The following is a 26111-nucleotide window of genomic DNA, read 5'->3' as shown; positions in this document are numbered from 1 at the left end:
CCTCCCAAGATAGAATTTTTTTGTGGAAAATGGAGTGCTCCATGAATGAGTGGCTTCCATCAGGCATCCCGAGAAGCCTTGCAGGGCGTTTCACTTTTGGCAGACATTTTCCCTGATGCTATGGGCTTTGTGGCCTGTATGTGTAAAAGTCTCTCTGTCGACTTTGTCCTCTTAAGAACTGAGGTCAATAGACTCATCCACTGAGCAGCCCCGAAGCTGTCTGCCCTAGGCATGAAGCACACACCAGATGTATGTCTTAGCTGGGGCTTTGCCCTTTTCCATTGTGGGGGGGGGTTCTGCCATTGACATCTCCTCTTCGGAGCACAGAGTAGTGAAGTGGCTATATTGGCAATATGGAAGTTGACTAAACTTATAATTTTGTCAAGGCTGAATATGAACCTTGCTGACTAACTGATGAATACATTTTTACATTTTTTGAAAATAAATACTTGCACAATTATAATCCAGTCCAGAATTATTGGCACCCTTCAGGAGAAGCATGTTATTTTAACCAGGCAAAAATATATGTAAAGAAATAAACATTACACACTATGATATTCTGTATGATAAATTGATGTCTATACATTTTATGGTATTTTTGATTATGTTTAAATTGCTGCCAGTGTTTTTACGTGTGTTTTTTTTTGCCTTTGAATATGGTCTGGGGTATAAATACACACAAGATACAGAGCGCTTACTGAAGAAGATAAATATAGTTTCTGACTTGCACCAGTCAGGTAATGAATACAGAGAAGTACATTTTTTTAAATAAAAAGTTTTTAAATGAAATTGTGGAGCAGTTAAAAAAAATTGAGGGAGGCAAAGAATTGGCCGAAAATTTATTCTGGAGTTTACCGTGATACAAAAGCAACACTTACCCTCAGTAATACCCCAAAGGATGAAGACAATAGACATAGTAATATTAGGACAAAGGACATGTGCACACTGTATAGCTAGGGCTCTTCTGCTGTCATCTACAAACAAACAAAAAAAGAATATTTGTATAAGGTTTACTGTATTAAGTTTAAATGTAACCTTACCAAACTTCTGAAGTGATAAAATGAAGACCAGACTTACCATTATTTTTAAAAGATATAAAAGATAGGTAGCCTAAGATAAGTGATCCAAAGACAAATCCAAGTATACATAAAACAAAAATTCCAATATGCATAGAGGAAAAACCTGCGTGGCACAAACACCAGAGTTAATAAAGCATTATAACACTGTAATATTTGTGATGAAATAACGAACAACTGGTGATATTTTAAAATAATCACGCCAGTTTACTAATGGACATGTCTCTAAGAAATATATTTTCATATTACAGTTAAAATGCTTTTTTTGGTGGACTTTTTTTTAAAAATCCATCAGATTTAGGCAATAGGGTCTCGGACAGTGATGATATTCGGGACATTTCTAACAGACTGACTAATGGACTCAGGCAGAGAGAGAGAGAATATAACTTCTTGGTAAATATGCTGCTGAAAAAATAAGTCTGAAACTGAAAAAATAAGTCAATAAGTCAATCACAGATATTTTTTTATTACTTTCCCTGCATCAGGCAAAAACCTATAAATGACACAAATATAATAAACAACCAGACTTTGTTTTTTGCAACCCCTTTCCTGGTCACGATACTGTACATTTAAAATTATTGGACATTTGAAGGGACTGATATCACGCAACAATAATACGCTTAAAGGAAAGCATGACTTCACACATTCCTACAGTTGGCTAGTGTCACTGTGATTGACAGGGGAGAGAATGTTTGCCCCTCCCACCCAATGAGCATGGCCAATTTTGCTCTCTTAATGTGCATCCCACATGATTTTAGCCCTGATAATCCACTTCTGACTTATTAAAGCGCTCAGCTCTGCTACATTTTTACACGTTTTGTGCATAAAAAACATTGACTTACCCAGCTGCAGCACTTCCACAGTTGTATTATCTGATAATGCCCCAGAGAATGCTAAACATATATACAGCCCTTTGTCCTCAGTTCGAACACTCTTCAGTCTCAATGAGAAGTTTCCTTTGTTCCTTTCTTCAGCGCTGAAGAACTCGACTCTGTCTCTGTATCTCTCATGGGACGAGTCTGTCAGGACCTCACTCTCTTGATAGAACAGCACTAAGATATCTTCATCTATTTTCTTCCATGACACCTCTTCTATATTTTCCGGTGGGATATGTGAGTCTACAGAGCAATTCAGAGTGACATCTTCACCCGCATAAGCAGATATGACGTGGCCTCCAGACACGATCAAGCGCTCTGAAATAAGAATTGTAAAAAAAATTTGATTATACATAAAAAAGAACTGAACTCAAGTATTCCTTTTTAAATCCAGCATTATTTACAGAACATTATTTACACTGGGTGATAAAAATTTACCTACCAATCTCCTTTATTTCAATCAGAGTTTCATCAGAGTGCAGGTTTGTGTAAACAGCACACTTATAAAGTCCTGCATCTTCATGGGTCACATTTGTAAGGAAGAGAGAGAAGTTGCCGTGAGCGATCTCCTCAGTGAAGAAATGAGCTCTTTCATGATAACGCTGGTTCTGAGACTCTGGTCGACTCTCTCCCTCCTGCCACAAGTGCACTAGAGTTTCAGAGTCGGTTCTTTTCCACTCCACTTCCAGTTCTTCCATTGCTAGAGGAGGTTCTACAAAGCAGGGCAGCATCACTGAGCCTCCCAGATGGACAATGAGAGGATCAGATGGACCGTGGAGATGGAACCCTAAAGTGAATAAAAACAGTGGTAAAAGTTATTGACCTAATGTGTTAACTGCCATTCAAGTCAGCATGTCCCAATTTGTGTGGGTTTCCTCCATGTAGGCTATACCAGTTTCCTTTAACCTTGCAAAAACATGCCACTAGGTAAATGCAAGTACAGTACCCCTCCCTACAGAACCAACAGTTCAGGGGTGGAGTCAGATCTGATCCACCTGAATTTACCTGGGCAGAGTCAAACCAAAAATCCAGGTGTAGGAGACACCTCAGTTTCAGGTTGGATAAATGTGTTTGTTGTTCTGTGTTGTACAGCATCTCATGGGTTAAGGTTAGAGTTAGGAGTTAGGATTAGGCTTATAGGAGGAGTCAGATCAGGTCCAGCTCCCTCCCCGAACATTTTGTTCTGCAGCAAGGACTATCTTGATAAACAGGTTACTCTAAATTGTCCCTAGTTGTGAATATGTATGTGATGCTCTGAGATGGACTAGAGTAACCTGAATGAGACCTCTTAAAAGTAAGGTTTTGGCTCCTGAGTGGCACAACAGAACATAGTTTGCCCCATTGACTCCAGATTGAAGGTTAGAATCCTGAAGATGCCACAGCTGTCTGTGGCTGGGAGTTCAAGACAGTAAAATTGGCTGTGTTCTCTGGGTAGGAGTTGTAGCATTACTCTCTTCCCTATCATTCAGAGTAACATTAGCCAATCCCTGGATGGTACTAGTCATGTGATAGGAAAGAGCTAGCTGGTGAGTGGGAAATGGCAAATGACCAAATTTAGCAGAAAATGGGATTTAAAAAAATGAATAAATAAAATAAATTAATTTAAAAAAAAAACATGGTTTCTACTGTCTATCTTGTGGTAGCTCAGTGGTTAAGATGTTGGAAGGTCATGAGTTCACATCCCAGCACTGCTGGGCCCATGAGCAAGGCCCTTAATTCTCAACTGCTCAGTTGTATGAATGAGATAAATGTAAGTTGCTTTCGTTAAGGGTGTCTGCCAAATGCTATAAATGTCTATCAGTGTCTAATTGTTTGCAGACATGTCACACAAATGTATTTGTAGGACAGTTTAGTATACATTATAATTTCATAACAGATATTTTTACTGTAACACACAACTCCATGTCTCTGCCTATGCCCTTCTCTCTGTTTCATTAACTGTCTTTGTGCTACACTGTCACATCACAGCTGGCTTCTAACCTCACTCTCCATCAGTATCACACACTACAAAACATGTCACATGACTCAAATTCAACAGATTTCTAATTACAGACCTGTTCATAATCACGCTCACCCTTAAATCCAGACTTTCAAACAGTCATTGCGAAGTCTCACTTCTAGCATTCCAAGCACTCTGATTTATTTTATTCATTTTGATAGTAATGATTTCAAGCATTTTGATTCATTTTGATAGTGATGAATCCAAGCACTTTGAATCATTTGATTCATTTTGATAGTAATGATTATAAGCATTTTGATTCATTTGATTCATTTTGATAGTGATGAATCCAAGCACTTTGAATCATTTGATTCATTTTGATAGTAATGATTCCAAACATTTTGATTCATTTGATTCACTTCAAATCCCTGATCGACGATCAAACCCTCTTACACTCACCATCCACTTAAATAGGTACACCTGTGCACCTGCACATTCATGCAGTTATCTAATCAGCCAATCATGTGGCAGCAGCACAATGTGCAAAAAAATCATGCAGATACAGGTCAAGAGCTTCACGTTCACATTAAACATCAGAATGAAGAAAAAGTGTGATCTCTGGGACTTTAACCGTGGTATGGATGTTGGTGCCAGATGGGCTGGTTTGAGTATTTCAGAAACTGCTGATCTCCTGGGATTTTCACACACAACAGTCTCTAGAGTTTACACAGAATGGTGTGAAAAACACAGGCTCACCGAAACTGGACAGTTGAAGACTGGAAAAAGACCAGGTGATTTTTTTTCTAGTCTTCAACTGACCAGTTTGGGTGAGTCTGTGCCCATGATGGCCTCAGATTCTTGTTCTTGGCAAACAGGAGTGGAAACTGATGTGGTCTTCTGCTGTTGTAGCTCGTCCATCTCAGTGTTTGATGTTTTGTGCATGCTGAGATGCTTTTCTGCTCACCATGGTTGTACAGAGTGATTATTTGTGTTACTATATCCTTCCTGGCAGCTCGAACAAATCTGGTAATTTTCCTCTGACCTCTCTGATCAACAAGGCGTTTCCACCCACAGAACTGTCTTTCACGCAATGTTTGTTTTTCGAACCTGTCTGTTTAAATTCTTGAAATTAAACTTAAACTACTTTTAGCATTATGCTGTAATAGGAGAGGTCCAGTAGTGCAGTGGGTAGCTTTGGCACCTCACAGCTCCAGGGTCCTGGGTAAGATCTTGAGCTTGGGTGATCTGACTATTCTAAAGTGTGTGTGTGTGGGGGAAGCCTGAGACAAAGCCTCTGATATGTCCTATCAATAAGAGTGGTGTTAAGGGGGTCAGAAACAATATACCATGAGATTTAGCATAGCCAGGCCACCTACCTGTATGTTTTTGACAGAAAACCGGAGAACCCAAAGGAAACCCACATGAACACTTAGAAGAAAATAACCCAAGGTCTGGATCAAACCAAGTAAGCTGGTGCTGTAAGGTAACAATGCAACCCAGTGCACCACTGTGAATCCCCTATTAGAGTATAATAATTAATCATTGAGCATTTTATAGTAGATTAAACTTGTGTTGGTTCAACTGAATTGACTGAATTGACTGATCTTTAACTTTAAAGGTGAAATACAGTAATGTTCTACAGTAAAATTAATCAATTTTTTCAGCATAGTGTAGCTCACAGCAAACTGATGTGAGTGGATTTAATCCTCTACCAATTTGAATCGTCCATTTTATAATGAATTAAAATACCCTCTTGGCTATTGTATTGGCAGATCTTGTGATTTTGAATGGGAATTACAACAAAATTCTACAGTAAATTTTATTCATTTTTATTCTGAGCATAGAGTAGTTCACTGTGAATTAAACTGCATGGGGTTTATCATTTATCAATTTGATTTGTCTCTTTTATAATGCAACAAAATAAACAACTGGTTCAATTATTTTGACAGATCCATGATTCTGAAGAGCAATTACTTTAAAATTCTACAGTAAAATTAATTCATTTCTATAGCGAGCAAAGAGGAGCTCACTGTGAACTGATGTGAGTGGGTTTGAGATTTGAATTTAAACTTTTATTTATGGTTAGATTTAAATAATAATAATAATAATAATAATAATAATAATAATATAGTTTATTAAATGATGTTTTAGTAAATTTATTTTTAGTTGGCTTAATGCTTTATTGATCAATTTTGCACATTTTTTAACTGTAAAAGATTATTTAAAAAAAAATGTTTAGCCTGTAAACTGATAAATACTGCCAACACTCGCTTTCCGCATTCAGCGCTATTACTGCTAAGTTTTATATTTGGTTACTTCTGCACTTTCATTGAAAAAGAGACATATTAAACTTTCAGAAAAACCTATCAGGCCATTTCAGCATGTTGTTATATTTAAATAAATTTAAATTTTTCTACGGTTTCTCCCATTCTTAAGTCAACACTGTTATGGACGTATGGCTACATGAAGGGAATATCTTGCAATGATTTAGTAGCATATATGTCATATATGAATTAGTAGCATATATGGCACTTTTATGTCACTTTATTGGTCCCCAAATAAATAACAATTGATTGTGCAAAAAATTAATTGATCAAAAGCTATTTTTCATATAGTTATTGTCTTAACATAAAAAGCACACATCTGGGCCTCTTAATCTTTAGAGAAAATGGCATCAAATCTATTAGGATTTTAAAAAGATATATGGTTACAGTTTGCTTAATATTCCTCTACAATTTCTAATACTTGAGTATTTTTGTGAATATTGGCAAAATATATTATTTTTCTAAATATTTGTAAATAACAGGGTTGACAGTTGACAGTGTTAACAGGGTTGACATTGTTGGGTTATATGGCATTAAATGAAGTAGTCTTTTAGTTTCACGCTACACTCATGGCACCTTTTATGAAGGTTTTCCTGCACACTTTGATTGCTGCAGTTTGTACCTTATCTACAGAGGAGGTGCAGTTAAAGTTCCTCTAAAAAACAGTTTATGAACCAGAGAACCACACCCTCTAGTTTTTTTTTTTTAACAAGCGCCACAATACACACTTGTGTTGGATTTAGCGAATAAGTGATTAGAAATGTATTTTTAGCAGTTTTACAGAAGCACTATTATTTCTAGTTCCTCAATTCTGCATTATTATTTTTCAGAGTGGAAGCAAAAAAAAAGAAAAAAAAACTTAGATAAAATCCTGCACTGCCTTTCAGCTCCATATAACTCTAAGTGAATTCACAGTCACTAACAAGCAGAAAAATGCTTTACAATAATTACCGTGACAGATGACCACTGACAGCAACACATAAAAGCACCTCATTAGAGCAGTCTCCATGTCTGCGAAGAGAAAAACTGCAGAACGATTCCACTTTCACTTTAACTTTTCAGATCACGGATCATAAAGGTAACTACTTTACTGCAGTTTAACCTGTCGCTCTTCCTGAAATCAGGGTTAATGGTTAATGAACCGCATGTAAATGTCAAGGCCGCGGCTTTTACACACTTTAGGGGCTATGACTGCTAAGCGGAAAGCGAGCGTCCGCGAGCTCCTACACACCCAAAGCAACCTAACTTTTATACTATTATTATACTTTTATACTTTTATATTATTATCTAACCATAAATAAAAGTTTAAAAGTAAAGATGGTTTATTTCACAGAGGAAGTCTCTGACACTGCTGAAATACTGAAATACTAAATTACTGCTGAAATAAAATGGACATTTCAAATCTCAAACCCACTCACATCAGTTCACAGTGAGCTCCTCTATGCTCACTATAGAAATGTATTAATTTTACTGTAGAATTTTACAGCAATTGCCCTTCAAAACCATAAGATCTACCAATAGCCAGGACGCTATTTTAATTTATTATAAAATGGATGATTCAAATTGGTAGAGGATTAAATCCACTCGCATCAGCTTGCTGTGAGCTACACTATGCTGAAAAATTTATTAATTTTACTGTAGAATGTTACTGTATTTCACCTTTAAATTTAATGATCAGTCAATTCAGTTGAAACAAGACAAGTTTAATCTACTATAAAATGTTCATTTCAAATGATTAATTATTATACTCTAATAGGGGATTCACAGTGGTGCACTGGGTCGCATTGTTATCTCACAGCACCAGGTTCCTGGGTTCGATCCAGAGCTTGGGTTATTTTCTTCTAAGTGTTCGTGTGGGTTTCCTTTGGGTTCTCCAGTTTTCTGTCAAAAACATACAGGTAGGTGGCCTGGCTATGCTAAATCTCATGGTATATTGTTTCTGACCCCCTTAACACCACTCTTATTGATAGGACATATCAGAGGCTTTGTCTCAGGCTTCCCCCACACACACACACTTTAGAATAGTCAGATCACCCAAGCTCAAGATCTTACCCAGGACCCTGGAGCTGTGAGGTGCCAAAGCTACCCACTGCACTACTGGACCTCTCCTATTACAGCATAATGGTACAAGTTTTTTGTTTTGTTTTGATCCTGACCCCTTCTGCTCCCCGGACCTGCCTGACCCATCCTGATGCCCTACTTCTGGTTGGAGTTTTCATCGGTTGAGTTTGCTCGCTGCTGCTGGGGCCCCATATGGATGGCCTGAAGAACTGTTTGGTTTGCTGGGGATGGTGCCACCTGGGGGCTGTGGAGATGGCTTGGGGATCTCATATGGGGAGCTGTACTGTAATGGCTTGGGACTGCAATTGCTGTAGTGGCTTTGAGGCTGCAGTTACCACGAGCACCTTCGTACTCAGGACTCCGTCAGTGGACGGTGGATAGATTTTAACTAACCGGACTTCTTGTGAAAATTGTGATGAATTTACTGGTTGCACAATTGCACTATTTGTCCATATAGTACACAATAATAGAAGGGATTTATTTATAATTGCACTATCTGTTGCACCCAGATGAGGATGGGTTCCCTTTTGAGCCTGGTTCCTCTCAAGGTTTCTTCCTCATATTGTCTCAGGGAGTTTTTCCTTGCCACCGTCATCTCTGGCTTGCTCATTAGGGATAAATTCACATATTTACAAAATATTTTTTGTGAATCCATTTATTTCTGTAAAGCTGCTTTGTGACAATGTCCTTTGTTAAAAGCGCTATACAAATAAAATTGAATTGAATTGAATTAATACTTAAATTATAATTTGTAAATACTTAAGTAGGTGAAACTTAAATAATTAATAAGAAATGCTTAATAAATTATACTACTGAAATATTGAATAATTGTTTTTTATCTGGATTGTTAAATTGTAAAAACATTGTTGCTGTTTGTAATAATTTATTATATTTGTCATTGCCAATGCAATCAAGATTTAAGCAAGATCTTTTGTTATGATGGCTCATCAATCTGAAATAAACTTTCTGTAGTAAGTTAAACTTCTCTTGGCTCAATTCCATTCCCTGATCTTTTAAAGTTGAACTTGAAATTTCTAGAATAAAATTAATAAACTTTTATTTATTAATTAACTTTTAATTTATTAAAACCTTACTGTGAACCGATATAAATGGGTTTGATCTTCGATTGGGAAATTTAAATTATAAAAATTTATAATGCATTAAAAAGTGCCTCCAGCTCAATTATTTTGACAGATCCAGTGATTCTGTATTGCAATTAGTTTGAAATTTTACAGTAAAATTAATTCATCTTTACTGTGAGCAGATAACTGTGAACTGATACGAGTGGGTTTGAGATTTGAAATATATATTAATGAAGAAATATATTAATATTTTGGTGACAGAAACTTACTCTGTGAAATGAACCAATGAACCATCTATACTTTTTCAAAATTAATTTATGGTTAGATTTATAATAATAATAATAATATAGTTTCATAAATGATGTTTTAGTAAATGTTCTTTACTTTTGTTGTCATAAATGAAAGAGAACAGACATAAAGTACAGTAGTAATGGGTTTTTAACTGTCTAACAGTATTTAATTGAAAGTTGAAAGTATCTGAAACACTCAAAGAAAGCATGTTGTATTACAGTGACACTGATGTTATAATAAAACTTGAAGCATTGCATTGAATGTAAATTCACTAATTATATCATAGCATCATTAGTAGCTGAAGTTTGACTAAAATCACAAAGTATCACAAGCAACATGCGATGCAATAACTGTTACACTATAATGTTTCACAAACATGATTTGATTCTTATACAAAGTCAAAAACAACTCTATTTACGTAATACATGTTCATTTTTTTTTAATACTTCCAAATAAAGCAATAACTACAAAAAAAAAACAAAAAACAGGTTATTGACCTGCTGATATCAGTGCAGCATTAATACTTACATAGTTTTTTTTTAAAGAAATACTTTAGTCATACATGCAAATTCCCAATTTTAAAGGTATACAAACATTTACATATTGTATAGTCACTTATGTGTCTGTGTTCCTGTAAAAGGTGGTATAAGGACAGAGATATGGAGCCAGTGAAGTAGCTGCTGGAATTTACTGCAAAAGAAAAGTAGCTCAGGATTATAAATATAAGGTGTCATTTTCCCCTATCATTAACATGTAATTTTAATCTTTTTCACTGTCATAACCATATTTCATGGCAACATTATTAATATGGCTGACTGTTTGACAGTAGATTGTGCCTTCAGTGATTAAATGACAAATTCATTTCATCACCACTCCTACTGCTGTCTAACATCCACCTGAATTTCATTGTATAGATCAGTATAAACATAATTTTTATTAACTGTATATTTTTTTTTATTAATTGTATATAGTATATTTTATTTTATATTTATTAATTTATATTGTATATTTCCTCATCCCACTGAAATAAATTTCTGGTTATGCCATTGGCGACACAATGAATGAATTGTTTTTAGATCCCAGTGTGGCTTACATCAAGCACAGCACACAGGGATTGATTTCTTGTTGTTTAACCTTTAACTTTGTTGTTTAACCTTGTTGTTTATAGTAACTACCTTTGGATGGGGAAAAGAGTGCCACTCATCAGTTTTAGTTAAGCACTGTGAGATGTGAGTTTATGCACACTGTAAAATAGATGTTGCTACACTACTTATCTGCTGTGAATTCTGGGTAGTATAAAAATGCTGAGCAGTAGTGCACTATGGGTCATTTCGGTATTATTTTTTCCAACTTCATGCCAGATTTGGCCCACAGGCCTTGTGTTTGACACGTGTGGTATAATATGACAACATTTACTAATTGCAAAATAATTCCTATACACTCATATTGTATTGGATTTTGAACTAGTAAGAAGTCTATTTTTCTAGGTACTAATAAAGAGCCTGCACCTTTGGATTAAAGCAGGAGCATTCAGTGATTTTTAGATAATTAGAAGTAATTTATAATCAATGTGAAATTTTACTGGAAGCCAATGCAGTGTTCTGGACCCCTGCTCGGTGTTGCACCTAAAAAGATAAGTCTTGTAGGGAAAGGACCCATTAAGTTACCCTGGCGTTGGTGTCTTTCACCTTGGCCATCCACTGCAGGGGAGTGTGGTTCGTGATTAAAGTGTCGGCCTGCTTGGTAGTAATGGAGTTCCTTGATGGACAATTTTTGGACAGGGCTTCTCTTTTGATGGAGGCATACTTTCTGTCTGATTTCTCTTTCTTCCTGCTTACATATAGGGCCAGGTGTTCCTCCCCGTCAAACAACTGTGAAAGCACAGCGCCCAGCTCCATCTTGGAAGCATCCATGTCCACGGTAAATGGCTGGTCAAAGTCTGGGTTCCTGAGTACACGGGAACTGGTGAGGGCTCTCTTGAGGGCCAGAAACACTTGCTCTGCTTTGTCGGACCAGTGCAACCATTCTAGTTTTCCCTTCCTGGTGAGATCTGAGAGGAGGGAGGCTAACGAGGAGAAGTTAAGGACAAATCTCCTATAGTAATCCGCCAACCCCAAGAAAGCACATACCTCTTCCTTTGTAGTGGGACAGGGGTACCCTTTTACTGCCTCGATCTTCTTTTCCTGTGGTTTCAGCAACCCCTTCAGGGACTTGGGAGGGCCGCTGTCATACCATGACTCCTGGTGGGGTTCTGATCTCGTGCTTGACCAGATGGGTCATCCCTGGTGTCATGGAGAAGATATCATTAAACTGGGCCACTAGCTCCGTCAGCTCTTGCCGCTGTGATGGGGTCAGGTCTTCTCCATTCTGAACCAAGGTATGCTCTGGGGGATCTGGGGAGAGAATGGCAAAGGCAGACACCACTGGGGCAGGCTCAGTCCACTTTTTCAACAGGTTAATGTAATAAAATTGGTGTCTTCCTGCTTACTGGGCTGTTGTAGGTGGTAGTTCACTGGGCCCACCCGTTTAAGGACCCTATATGGGCTTTGCCAATGAGCCAGGAATTTACAGTTGGTGCTCGGGAGCACTTCGTCCCCTGGCTGGAGCTCTCTGGGATCTGACTGGTCAGTTGTAGATCCGTCGCTGTTCCACCTGGGCTTCCTCCATATGCTGTCTCATGATAGGTGCCACTCGGTCAATATACTCATTTCCTGAAAATATTCGAGTAGACTGCATAACGGCGGCAGTTGCTCCTCCCATGCCTCTTTAGCCACATACAGCAGGCCTTATGGCCTTCTTCCAAAGAGGAGCTCGAAGGGGGTGAAGCCCTTGAACACCTGGGGTGTTTCTCATACATAGGGTAGGAGGGGGTAGGGTAGGAGGTCCTTCCTCATCTACTACCCTACTACCTGCTGCATTCCAGTATGCACCTACTGGAACATCCAGACAGCAAGGCATTACAATAGTCCAACATTCTGCATCATGTAGTGACATTACATTTCTTATCCTTGCAATATTTTTGAGATGAAAGAAGACTATCCTACTAATATTATCTACATGAGCTTCAAATGAAAGACTGGAGTCAATAATTATTATATATTAATTATTATTCATCCTTCACTTCATCTGATATATAATTTTAGCCATGAGGAAACATTATTAAGAATAATTAGTTTTTTTTTTTTTTAACAAGAAATGTGGGCTGTACCCAGGGAGGATGCTCTAGTGGACCTTGAATTCCACCTTGTCCACTCTCAGGACCACGTCACACAGTGACCCCTCCAACTACATCTCGTTCAGTACACTGCACAGCGTCATGTCTTTGCTCATCTCTCTCCACACTCGTATGCAATCTGACTAATCTGTAATTTTCATTGTAAAAGACCATGATGATGAGTGTTCTGAGTTTGCACAGGGCTGTATTTTAAAGACCAGCACTTCTAGTATTCCAGCATCACAGTACCGTATTTAGAACCAGCTCATGTCATAGAGAATAATGAGATCTCAGAATCATTGGTAGGCTTTTTTTTTCTTGAGGGACCAAAATTTGCAGAAATGGCAGCTCTAAGTGTGTGATTTATTACATTTTTGAATGTTGTTTTATGTTTATAACATTGCTGTACTTATTTGTCAGAGAGAAACCTGTGAAATAAACCCTCTGCCTTACGTCACTAATCTCAAACTACACAACTTCGTTCCCTCGTGCTAGTAAATCATGGCTAATATCCATGTGTTAGAGGCTCTCCTTAGAGAAGACGTAAGTACAGGATTTTAATCAGATTAACTGTAAAACAATAAACAGAAATAAAAAAAGAGATAAAGCAAAATAGTAATGGATTTTTATCTGTGTTTAATTTAAGTTGTCCAACATCAAACACACTATATTATAGTGACACTGATATTGTAATAAACCAGGAAGCACTGCATTCACATGGCTGAATATAATATACAACCAGTACATGAAATGTGCCAACACTAACAGAGTAAAACAAGCAACATGCAACATTAACTCTGTTACGCTAAATACAATTCTGTAACCATGCTTTCCTTCATATAGAGAGTCAAAAATAACTCTATTTACATATTTATTGTTACATTTTACTTGTAAAAAATTTCACAATGTTGTAACACACAGCATGTCATATTTCCTCTTGCTGCAATCTGTCATAACTTTTGAAATGCAAAAAGAGCAAAAAATAAATTTAATACAGATAGCTGTCCTGCTGATACTAATGCAGCATTATACACTTGTAGTTTTTCTTTTTTTATGAAATACTTTTATTACACACACACATGTCTAGTTTTAAAGGTATACAAAATCTTTTAAATTTTCCTGCATTCCTGTACAGAATGTTATACACAATTATAGAAATACATTGTTTTACTTATAGTACCTTTCAAGCATCACTATTAGATTAGATTAGATTCAACTTTATTGTCATTGTGCAGAGTACAAGTACAGAGCCTATGAAATGCAGTTTTTCGCATATCCCTTGGATTGTACTTGGAAGCTGGGGTCAGAGCGCAGGGTCAGCCATGATACAGCTCAGATACAGCAGCAGCTTGACTGCTCTGGGGCTTTAATCCCTGACCTTCCGATCAGTAACCCAGATCAGTAACCTCTGTATCCAGTGTATTCAATCTATTTAGGTCATGGCTGATATCCTCTCTTCGTGGCATGATGTAGACACACACCTGAGTGCTACAGAACACCAAACTTCAAAAGTTCTTCTTTATGATTAATTCATTTTGTGCATTTTATTAGTCACATCTGGCACAATCTTGTTTTTTTGTAACCTGCGGTTATTTGTTTACAGAAGTTAGTGAGGACCACACAATTGTTATTTAGGCACTGATAAATAAAAAACAACACAGAATTGAAGGAGGGTTTACATTCTTTTTCCCATGACTGTATATCACAGCCAGAAGTCAGATAATTTTATGCTCAGTGTTGCATAGACTAATCAACTAAAACAGTCACTAGTGGGCGCTGTGGGAAAAAGTCAGGTGACTGACTTTTGTACTTTGGCAATCTTCTGGGTTTGTGTTTGAGGAATTTTTGCTAAAAAAAAAAGGAAAGAAAAGGTTTATTCTTGAGTAAAAATATATGATAAGCCCACTGTAATAAGAAAAATGTATTACACTGTCTTTATCATTAGTGTATGGAGGTACTGTATACAGGTGAACATATAATGAGTCTAAGTAAATTAATTGTGGGTCAGGTTTTACTTTTTTGTTATTTCTAGACAATAAACATGTATATGTTTAAACTCAATGTAGTTATATAAATAATTACTGTAGAGTGAAAGAACATGGGATACATCTTACCTGCTAAGACCCTGAGGGCTGAGATGCAGGAGCTAAATTCTCAAGTTCATGTTCACGATTTTCTGGAGGTGAGTTCTGTGTTTAAGGTGAGATATTATTTTTAGGAACTGTTCGACTCATTTGTGTCATATGATGTACAATGTAAAAAATGCACCAATGTTTTTGATGAAAGCCTCTATTTATTCCAAGTTTAATATTACACAGTGATATACTCACCGTCGGTGTCTGTTTACACCCACACAATCCTCGCAGCCTCTTTATGTCTTCTCTAAATCTGTAATAACGAGAGCAACAATGATCATGCCTTCTGTCTGAACGAAATTGATAAGGAAAATAAATCTTTCTATAGATTCACATTCCTCAACAATACACACATACCTTTCTCTGTTCTCCTGCCCTGTGTGATAGGAAAAAAATGTCTTTTAGAACAGAAACTGGTCATGTTTAGGGCATACACAAGTACTAAACAGATCTGGCTATAAAGTGAGTGTAGTGTTAGCGCTAAGGGATATACTGTATTCAGAGACTTAAATCCAAAAGTTATATATTTATGTGGTAAATGTTATTATTTTTATTCTCATACCTGCAGGAATCTTGTATATTACTGCATGAATAGTCCGAGTCTATAGCAATTTATAGTCTAATAATAAATCATTTTTATACAAGTGTGTTGTTTATCAAAGAAAAAACTATAAATATTGATATGGTAAATGTTTTTGTTAATAGACATTTATTTTATTTTTTCTTATCAGTTAAAAAAAGTGTGATGTGTTGTTAATTAATAAATTAAACATTGTAATCAGTGGCACATTTCTGTGATATAAGCAGAATAACATAATTGTGCCTGTGCTGGTGTATGAAAATAACACTCTGCTTTGTGTCTGGCTGCATTTCACCACTCGGGAATGGATTATTTTTGTATAACCACACGGTCTGATTTGTGTTATTCTTTACATAATACATTTGTTTTCCATTTTGGTTACACAGACAAAATAAGAAACACTGTTTGTTGTTGACATGTTAAATAGGAACACTTAAGGAAGAGATATTCAAACTGTGGGGCCCCAGGAATTGCAGGTGGGGCATGGGGGATGTAACGTAGGGATTCGACAACGGAGTTGGGGATCCAAGTGCAAGGCTTTATTACAAACGTGGTCAAAACAGGCAGGGTCGAGCACCAACAAATCAAAACAAGGAAAACAGTCCAAGGGTCAAAACACAGGTAAACTAGGAAACATGGGAATATGGAAACACGGAAACTAGGAATCAGCAAACTAGGAGCATGGGTGAGCAACTCTTATACAGAAAACCAACCAGTGAAAACAAGATACACGAAACTAAGGAACCAATCAGAACACGACACACAAACAAGGGTAGTACATGGTAAGATCACATGAGGGGCAAGGAACACATGGGAAATGGAGTCGAGAAGACAAGGGCAAGAGTCCGGAGTGGCCTCCAGTGGAGTTCGTGGGCACTCCAGCTGGTGATCGTAACATAGCCCCCCCCTAAGGAGCGGCTTCCAGACGCTCCTCAACAGGAATAGACATGAGTCCAGGAGGGTGGTGGAGCAGAGGCGGAACAGGGGGAGGGATGGAGGGCCAGGTCCATGTGGAAGTGGAGGAACAGGGGACTGAGGCAGAGCGGGCTGAGCAGGGTACCAAGGTGGGGCAGGCAGAGCTGAAGGGCACCAGGGCGGAGCAGGCAGAGCTGACAAGCACCAGGGTGGAGCTGAAGGGCACCAGGGCGGAGCAAGCGGATCTGAAGGGCACCACACCTGAGCAGGTGAGTCCGAAGATCCCCACAGCGGAGCAGATGACCACCACAGCTGAGCAGATGGGTCCAGAGATCCCCACAGCGGAGCAGACGACCACCACAGCTGAGCAGATGGGTCCAAAGATCCCCACGGCGGAGCAGACGACCACCGCAGCTGAGCAGATGGGTCCAAAGATCCCCATGGCGGAGCAGACAACCACCACGGCAGAGCAGATGTCCACCAATGTAGAGCTAACAAGGCAGGTGCCCACCAAGGCTGATCAGGCTGGATTGGAACAGAGAGCACAGAGAGGTTAATAACGGCCTCTGCGGTCGAGACAGGACAGGCTGAGAGTTCACAGAGAGTCTCCTTGACCGTGACAGAACAGGCAGAGAGTTCAAAGACGGCCTCCTTGGCCGTGACAGGGCAGGCGAAGAGCTCGGAGATGGCCTCCTTGGCCGTGACAGGGCAGTCAGAGAGTTCAGAAGCAGACACCGCCGACTCGGGAGGTTCTGCAGCAGGAGTTGCCACCTCAGGAGCTGATGCAGAGGCCGACAACCTGGGAGGTTCTGCAGCAGGAGCTGCCCCCTCAGGAGCTGGAGTGGGCTCTGGAGTGGATTCGAGGACTGGAGCAACCTCATGGACTGGAGTGGACTCTGGAGCAGGCTCAGGAACAGATTCACAGACTGGAGCAAGAACAGAGCAATGTGTAGCCCAAACACACAGGATGGCAACCGCCATTACAGGGAGCACTGAGGATAGGGGAAGTGTCTCTGTGACGACCAGTGCCAAAGCTCTTGGAATGCCTGCTGCATGCACCGACATCAACGGTGGGTCCACCAGACAGGACACCAGCCTCAAACACCCTTGGAACGCCTTGGTGTCTTCAAACACAACATCCACGATGCTCGGGAATACTGGAGTGGCATCCGTGATGGCTGAAGACTGAGGCTTGACATCCATAATGGCTGGAGGCTCTGGTGTGACAGGCATCTTGGGAAGAGGCTCTGGGCAGGCGGCCATCTTGGAAAGAGGCTCTGAACTGGCGGCCATCTTGGAAAGAGGCTCTGAACTGGCGGCCATCTTGGAAAGAGGCTCTGAACTGGCAGCCATCTTGGAAAGAGACTCTGAACTGGCAGCCATCTTGGAAAGAGGCTCTGGAATGGGGATCAAAGAACAAGTAGGTGCAGAAAACACAGGAGTGGCGACCATAATCACAGGACCTGCTGGTGGCCATGATGGGTCAAGCTCCGCTGCTGCTGGAGCTTGCCACTGTTGACCCCCCCCCACAAAAAATTCTTTGGGGTTTCAAAGTCCTCTGCCTCTCCCAAAGGAGAGCCACATGACAACAGTGCATAGTCCATAAAGTCTCTTAAACTACAATTAAACTCCGCTCCGGGTAACAATGACTTTGTTGGCTCATTAAGTCCAAAACGGAACAAGTCCTTAAACAAAATCTCATCATATAGCAGTACTTTATATGACAACTCACAGAACAGATGAACATATTGCTCAATGGATAGGTTCTTTTGCCGAAGGTGCAGTAGTTGGTCGACTGGGTCCATGATTGGCCTGGAATGCTCAAAAAGCCGCTGGATCCGGGTGTGGCCGATTGTTCTGTAACGTAGGGAGTTGACAACGGAGTTGGGGATCCAAGTGCAAGGCTTTATTACAAACGTGGTCAAAACAGGCAGGGTCGAGCACCAGCAAACAGTACAATCCAAGGCAGAGACTAAAGAGTAATCCAGTACACAGGCGATAGTCAGGGCAGGCAGCAAACAATCAAAACAAGGAAAACAGTCCAAGGGTCAAAACACAGGTAAACTAGGAAACATGGGAACATGGAAACACGGAAACTAGGAATCTAGGAACAGCTATAAACACAAACATAAAACAACAATCAGCAAACTAGGAGCATGGGTGAGCAACTCTTATACAGAAAACCAACCAATGAAAACAAGACACATGAAACTAAGGAACCAATCAGAACACGACACACAAACAAGGGTAGCCCATGAGGGGCAAGGAACACATGGGAAATGGAGTCGAGAAGACAAGGGCAAGAGTCCGGGGTGGAGTGCCCTCTAGTGGAGTTCGTGGGCACTCCAGCTGGTGATCGTAACAGGGGAGATGGAATATACCAAAAAATAAATATTTAAATGACTATTTCAGACCTGCTTACCAGTACACATTTTACGATTTCTATGAGCGCCACACTTTGACAACAGAACACAAATACACTATAAGAGCAGTTTACTTTTTCCCCTAACAGAGACATATTTAAATGACTATTTCAGACATTTACATTTGCATTTTTTGCACTTGGCAAATGCCCTTATCCAGAGTGACTTACAGAAGTGCTTTGAGGTCTCTATCAATAAATACATCCTGATACTGGTTCACTAGGTCATGAACTAAGAGTACTGTCAGTCTAAAAACTCTGTTGGGGAGGTAATATAGTAAGAAAAGCATGCAGATGACACATTTTTTAAAGTGCTAATTTAAGTACTTTTGGAAGAAGTGGGTCTTTAGACGTTGTTTGAAGACTGCCAGTGACTCAGCTGTTTGGACATCTAGGGGAGGTTCATTCCACCACCAAGGTGCCAGAACAGAGAAGAGTCTTGATGCAGGTCTTGCTTGTACCCTAAGAGATGGTGGGAGCAGTTGAGCAGTGCTAGAGGATTGGAGGGACAGTGGTGCAGTGCGGGGTGTGATAAGTGCTTTGAGGGTGCTGGTCCATTTTTGGCTTTGTAGGCATGCGTCAGTGTTTTAAATCTGATGGATGCAGATACAGGAAACCAGTGGAGGGGGCATAAAAATGGGGTGGTGTGGGAGAACTTAGGAAGGTTAAAAACCAGTCTTGCAACTGCATTCTGGATCAGTTGTAGAGCACAAATGGCGCTCAGAGGCAGACCTGCCAGGAGCAAGTTGCAGTAGTCCAGTCTCGAAACGTAAGGGACTGAACAAGAACTTGAGTGGCCTCAAGATCCTTCTGGATAAATCCTTCTGATGTTGCAAAGGAGAAATCTACATGAGCGTGTTAGATGGGAGAGGACAAGGACAGTTGATTGTCCATGGTTACCTCAAGGTTGCGTGCAGTAACCGAAGGTGATGGGATGAACAGCAGTTCAGTTTTGCTGGGATTAAGTTTCATCTGATGAGCTGTCATCATGATGAGATGTCTGCCAGACATGCTGAGATCTGAGCAGAAACATGAGTGTCTGAGGGAGAGAAGGAGAGGATGAGTTGAGTGTCATCCGCATAGCAGTGGTATGAAAACCCATATGAGGAAACCCGCTCATTTGGCAGACTGTCTATCACATAAGCACTACATAGTATCACATAAGCACTATGACCCTCGCGCCTATTGCCCCCGGAGTTAGCTCAGCGGCTAACACTACAGATTGGCAGACACACACATTTTAGGCAGAGCCGTTTTGTGGTCCGTCTCCGCTCTTGGTTCCACTCCACACCATATAGTGTCCTCTCAGAAAAGCAGGCCCTGCACGATGCTATTATACATCCTAACGCCAAGACCTGTAACAGTATGTCCGCACCAGCAAAGGAGCCAGCGGATTTAGAGTGGACAGAAGAAATCATGGCTGGTCAGGCCACCACTCAGGCCACCACAGCAGGCACTGGCAGCGCTGTTCTCAGAAATTTGGGGTGTGTCTGAGCATGTTGCACAGGTTCATTCCCTGTTGCAGCCCCAACCTGCCCCCCTCGAGGCAAATCAGGAACGTCCCCTGCCCAGCTGAGACGTGGTTGCCTGCTCCTCAGCCCTATGCTGGAGAAGCAGGGAAGTGTAATTCTATTATAATGCAGTGCTCACTGGTGTTTGAAATGCAGCCCTCTCAATTCCCTTCTGAAAGGGCGAAGACTGCCTTTATGATTTCTTTTTTAACTATAAAAGCACTAGCATGGGCCACAGCAGTGAGGCAGAATAGATTAGCTGACTTCCCCATCCGTCAAGGTAGCTGCTTGGTGGCCGATTATACCATGGAGTTCAGGACTCTCTTGGCGAGCTTGGGCTGGAATACCCAAGCTCTGATAGCTGCATATGTGCAGGGCCTCTCTAAGGACTTAAAGGATGAACTGGCTACTCGTGACTCCCTTAAGGATCTAGAAGCATTGTGTGATTTGTCGATCAGAATCGACAACCGCTTACGTGATAGACACAGGGAGCGCCATTCAGCCGCTGCGAACATGCTGGCAAACAAATACAGATGGGATCCCATGGGCCTTTCCTGTGGGCCCGAATCTGATGATTCCTCAGTAGAGCCCATGCAGTTGGGCGCCGCTGGCCTGCCTTCTAATGAGAGGGAAGCTCGTAGAAGTGAGAATAAGTGTTTGTTTTGTGGCAAGATGGGTCACTGGCATTTGCATTGTCCCCGCCTGATGCCAAAAGGCCGGGTCCATCCCAGGAAGCGGGACCTGGGATGGCCCCAGAGGCTGCACTTCACCTGTCTGGCCTTTTCATTCCTGTCATCATTGTTTGGGGAGATGACCAAAATACCACTCTGCAGGCCTTCATTGACCCAGGGGTGGCCAGCAATTTTATGGATGAGACTTTATTTGAGAGTCTAGGGTTGCCAGTAGACCCGCTCCCCCATCCCATACAAGTCTCCACTCTTGATGGATGACCATTAGGATCAGGACCCATAACCACCCAAACGTCACCCATCATACTTCAGTTTGGCCACCACACAGAACACTTGACCTTCTATATGACCCGGGTTCCTGAGCTGCGCCTAGTGCTCAGGTTCCCTTGGCTTCAAGTACATAATCCTTGCATTGACTGGTCTACCAGCTCCATTTCTGTTTGGGGTTCTAGATGTTCCCAGAGCTGCTTCAAAGGAACACTCACCCTACCTCCAACTACATTGGAACCTGTCGATTTATCCGGCGTGCCTGAAGATTACTGGGACCTCCAAGAGGTCTTTTCTAAACAAAAGGCCCAGATGCTGCCACTCCATAGGTCCTTTGATTGTGTGATCAACCTGCTCCCAGAAGCCACCCCGCCTAGGGGCAAGTTATTCTCCCTGTCACCCCCAGAGCACCAGGCCATGGAAACCTATATAAAACAGGCTTTGTCTTTGGGATTCATTCGCCCGTCCACCTCGCCTGAGGGGACGGGGTTCTTTTTTGTCAAGAAGAAAGAAGGGGATCTGCGGCCTTGCATTGACTACCACGGCCTTAATGCCATGACTCAGAAGGATAGGTACCCACTGCCCTTGATGAATTCTGCATTTGATTGCCTGCAGCGGGCGAAAATTTCTTCAAAACTGGATCTACGTAGCGCCTACAATCTGATCCGCATCAGGGCAGGGGACTAGTGGAGGACTGCGTTCATCATGCCGTCTGGGCACAATGAGTATTTGGTGATGCCTTTTGGCCTGATGAAAGCCTTTTGGCCTGATGAAAGCAATTTCATGTTCCCACAGTCTCTTTCTTGGGCTTGTGTACCAAGGGAGACTTAGTATGGACCTGGACAAGGTAAAGGCAGTCACACATTGGCTACAACCCACCTCAGTCTGGCTGGTACAGCGCTTCCTGGGGTTTGCAATTTTTTTCCGACACTTCATTCGTAACTTTAGCACCCTGGTGGCCCTCCTTAGTGCACTGACCAAGAAGACCCCGGCCGGGTTTAAGTGGACAAGGGAGGCACAGCAAGCCTTTGAAACCCTGAAGGAGAGATTGACAACAGCCCCTGTGCTGTGTATGCCTGATCCTTTGGCTCAGTTCATAGTAGAAGTCGATGCCTCAGATATAGGAGTGGGCACCATCCTCTCCCAGCGTTGAGGGCCAGACCAGAAAATACACCCCTGTGCATACTTCTCCCACTGTCTGTCCCTGCCAGAGAGGAATTATGAAGTTGTGAAACATGAACTCATGGCTGTGAAATTGGCATTGCAGGAGTGTAGGCACTGGCTGGAGGGCACCAAGCACCAGTTCCTTATTTGAACTCCTGCATTCAGGAGGCCAAGTGAATGAACCCCCGGCAGGCCAGGTGGTCTTTGTCCTTTACATGCTTTAATTTTGTCTTGTCTTATAAGACAGACTCCAAAAATCTTAAGCCAGATGCTCTCTCTAGGCAATGGGATGTACCCTCACAGGAACCCACCTACGAGTCTATAATTTCCCCTCCCCGAATAGTGGCTCCCTTGTGCTGGGGCCTGGAGGAAGCCTTCCGCACAGCTCTCCATCAGGAGCCAGACCTGGGTGGTGGCCCTCCAGGAAAACTCTAACTGGGGACCACAGTTTAACAGTCAATTCTGGAAAGCCTTCTGCCATCTTTTGGGGGCTACGGTTAGTTTATTCTTCGGTTTCCATCCTGAATCCAATGGCCAAACTGAAAGAGTCAACCAGAATTTTGTTCCAGGAACACCTCTTGTGGGTGGAGCACCCTCTGGCACTCCTCACTAGGTATGTCACTGTTGGAGAGCCAAATTATCTCTGCAAGCTGCTGCCCAGAGAAGTACCCGCACTGCCAATCGGAGAAGGTGCCAATCCAACCTTCTGTCGAGGTCAGCAGGTATGGCTGGCAACCAGGGACCTTCTGTTGTTGCTAGAGTCCAAGAAATTGGCCCTGCAGTATGTTGGGCCATTTAAGATGAGCACTATGAGAATCAACCCCACCTTCCATGCGACTAAAGCCGTTCCTGTGCAGCCCTCTGGTGACTTCCACCCACCTGTCGCCACCTCCTCCTTGTATTATTGATGGTGCCCCAGCCTTTACTGTGAGGCATATCCTGGACTCATGCCGCCATTGTGGTGGCACCGAGTACGTGGTGGACTGGGAGGGTTACGGTCCAGAGGAATGCTCTTGGGTCCCAGCTCGGCACATCCTGGACCAAGAGCTCATCAGAGACTTCCGCAGGAACCAGGCAGCTGGCATGGGAACATTGAGAGCCATTCCTCGAGCAGGAGTAATGTAACGCTGTGGGTGCCTTCTCAGGCAAATCCGCAGCCACACTGCAGTGTTTTTGTGTTGGGCCATAGGCTCTGAGTTTCCCAAGCCTGTACCCTTCACAGTATCACACAAGCACTATGAGAGTCAGCCCTACTAGAGGAGTTAGCTCAGTGGTTAGCACTATGGATCAGTGGACACAGATTAATTGGTTTGTGCCCCGCTCGAGGCTTTCACATTTTAGGCGGAGCCATTTTGTGGTTTGTCTCTGCACTTGGTTCCACTCCACCCCATATATTGTCCTCTTAGACAAGCGTGCCCTGCACAACGCTATTACACATCCTAGTGCCAAGACCCGTAACAAGTGGAGAGTCTGCGGGGAGCAGATGTGGATCCCCTTCATGTCACTTGATATGACAGACCTTCCAGGTAGGAAGCAAACCTTTGCCATGCTGCACCACAAATTTCAAGACTCATGAGGATGGACAAGAGAGTCTTGTGGTTCACTGTGTCAAATGCTGCTGAAAGGTCGAGGAGGATTAGAACTTATGACATTTTGATTGATCTAGCAGCATGTAGCTTCTCAGTGATGGATAAAATGGGCAGTCTCTGTGGAATGTGTTTAGAAAAATGTGCCAGTGAAGGAGAACGGGAATCCTGAGTATGTAGTGTAGGAGTTGGTTTATAAGTGAAGGTCTGGCAGATTTTATCAATCTTTCCATCATAAAAGGTGGCAAGGTCAGGAGGAGGAGCCAGTGGGTTGAATAGTGAAGAAAAGATCTTGTGGAGTTTGCAAGGATCTTGTGCAGAAGTTTCCAGCTTTGAGAATTTGGACAGGAGAGGGCGGTAAAGGACAAGATCTGTGTTGAGTTGTGATTTCTTCCACTTTCTCTTTTATATGCTGCATAACATATCCAATAGCCAAGGAACAGGGCAAGAAATCTTCCTGGGTTTAGAAGATAGAAGGCATAGGAGGTCCATGGATGAGGAAAGTGAGGAGAGGAAAGTGTCTGTGACTAACTCCAATGGTAGGGAGGAAAAGGAGTCAGGGTCTGGAAGTGATGATAGGGTGCAGAAAGCTATGGAGGAAGAGGAGATAGAGTGGAGGTTTCAATGAGTGGGAAAGAAGTACTGATAGTTGGTTTTAGGCAGGATAGGGAGGGTGATGGTGAAGGATACCAAGTGATGATCGGAGATGTGGACTGGGGTAGCATTGATGTCTGTAGCTGGAGAGGGGCGGCTGAAGACCAGGTCCACGGCGTTTCCTCCCGTGTGTGTGGGAGGGCAGCTGTTGAATATCAAGGAGAAGGAATGCAGAAGAGGGAGAATGCAAGAGGACTGTTTGAGACTGAGACAACAGAGGAGAGTAGATGAGGTTACTGGTAGTTTGGCCTCTGGTTTGTGGATGAGAGCTTCTAGGTCTGTGAGAGGTGACAACAGAAATGGGCTTGAGGCACATGTCTGCAGCCTAGTCAGGAGTGGGGTTATTGAAAATGGGGCTGAGGGGGAACTGGGAACACTTAACTGAACATGAAGAAATAAACACTACTAAACCTGACATTTTCTATCTAAATTTATGCATCCAACTGTTATCTGCAGACAGATATTGAACCAGATAACCTTCAATATATCTTAGTATCTTTGCACTGCCCACAATTCACACCTTAAGAGAAACTGAAACCTCACTTGATTAGCCACCTGAGAGAACTAATTAGTATAGACCAACAGACACTTTCAAGCAACACTACAGAATCAACAATACTATACAATACAACAATTCTAGTGGCAAGAATCTAGATCCAACTAGGTCAAGTACGCAAAAGTCAGAATGCTACCTTACCAGTAGAGAATAAATTCAAGATAGAACAACTTAAAGCACACTGAATATTGATTATTTACCAGTACACATTTTATGATTTTTATGATCTCCATATTTTGAACAGTTTACTTTTTCCACAAACAGTGACAGCAGAGCCAATCAGAGTATGAATCCAGACTGGCTGACAGTTTGCGCTCTCTGCCTGAAAGATGCATAGAAGTGGTGCACATGATTTCTGCCATGGTAAATTTCATTACTGTGAAATAAAATCTATCAGTTTACGTGTATCAGTTAACTCTTAGCCCAGACAAGTCCCCTCCGAACCGCCAGTGCGCACCATCACCAGAATTCTAAATATTTCTTTTGAATAAACTCATAGCAAATAGATCCTTACTCTGTGCCTGAGACCTCAATGTTACATAACTACAGGGTGTCCCAAAAGTCTCCATACATAGGGGAAATGAACACATTTTAGCAAAATGTTTTCCAAAATCTTTCATACTTAGTTTATATTATATATTTTTTTCAGATAGCTTTTAAGAATGCCTTTGACAAAAGAAGAACATATTGAAATCATTCTCATGGCTGGATCGGGAAGCTGTCACAAGGTTACGATGGACTTTAACAGGAAACATGGCGAGCACATCACA

General features: G+C 41.5%; 2 protein-coding genes across 5 annotated transcripts in view; both read right to left on the bottom strand.

Annotated features, from left to right (window-relative positions):
- LOC117598515 (uncharacterized) overlaps window positions 1–7317 on the bottom strand; it is a 104793-nt gene extending 97476 nt beyond the window's left edge. For both annotated transcript variants that reach the window (XM_053238568.1, XM_053238567.1), the window contains exons 1-5: window positions 7166–7317; window positions 2394–2738; window positions 1919–2269; window positions 1078–1182; window positions 879–974 (exon numbers count right to left, since the gene is read on the bottom strand). In XM_053238568.1, coding sequence (XP_053094543.1) covers window positions 879–974; window positions 1078–1182; window positions 1919–2269; window positions 2394–2738; window positions 7166–7223 — 955 coding nt within the window. In that variant the 5' untranslated portion in view covers window positions 7224–7317. The remainder of the gene's footprint in view (window positions 1–878; window positions 975–1077; window positions 1183–1918; window positions 2270–2393; window positions 2739–7165) is intronic.
- Window positions 1–26111, bottom strand: part of LOC117598519 (uncharacterized) — a 97169-nt gene that overhangs the window by 35535 nt on the left and 35523 nt on the right. For 2 of the 3 annotated variants that reach the window (XM_053238564.1, XM_053238566.1), the window contains 4 exons: window positions 15355–15373; window positions 15193–15250; window positions 14977–15051; window positions 13482–14710 (listed from right to left, as the gene is read on the bottom strand). In XM_053238564.1, coding sequence (XP_053094539.1) covers window positions 14980–15051; window positions 15193–15250; window positions 15355–15373 — 149 coding nt within the window. In that variant the 3' untranslated portion in view covers window positions 13482–14710; window positions 14977–14979. Of the gene's footprint in view, window positions 1–13481; window positions 14711–14976; window positions 15052–15192; window positions 15251–15354; window positions 15374–26111 lie in introns of those variants that run through there. The other variant, XM_053238565.1, reaches the window with a different exon arrangement.

Source organism: Pangasianodon hypophthalmus, chromosome 12, assembly GCF_027358585.1.
Source record: "Pangasianodon hypophthalmus isolate fPanHyp1 chromosome 12, fPanHyp1.pri, whole genome shotgun sequence".
NCBI lineage: Eukaryota > Metazoa > Chordata > Actinopteri > Siluriformes > Pangasiidae > Pangasianodon > Pangasianodon hypophthalmus.
The sequence above is the reverse complement of the archived record's forward strand: the minus strand, read 5'-3'. Positions and strand labels throughout refer to the sequence as shown.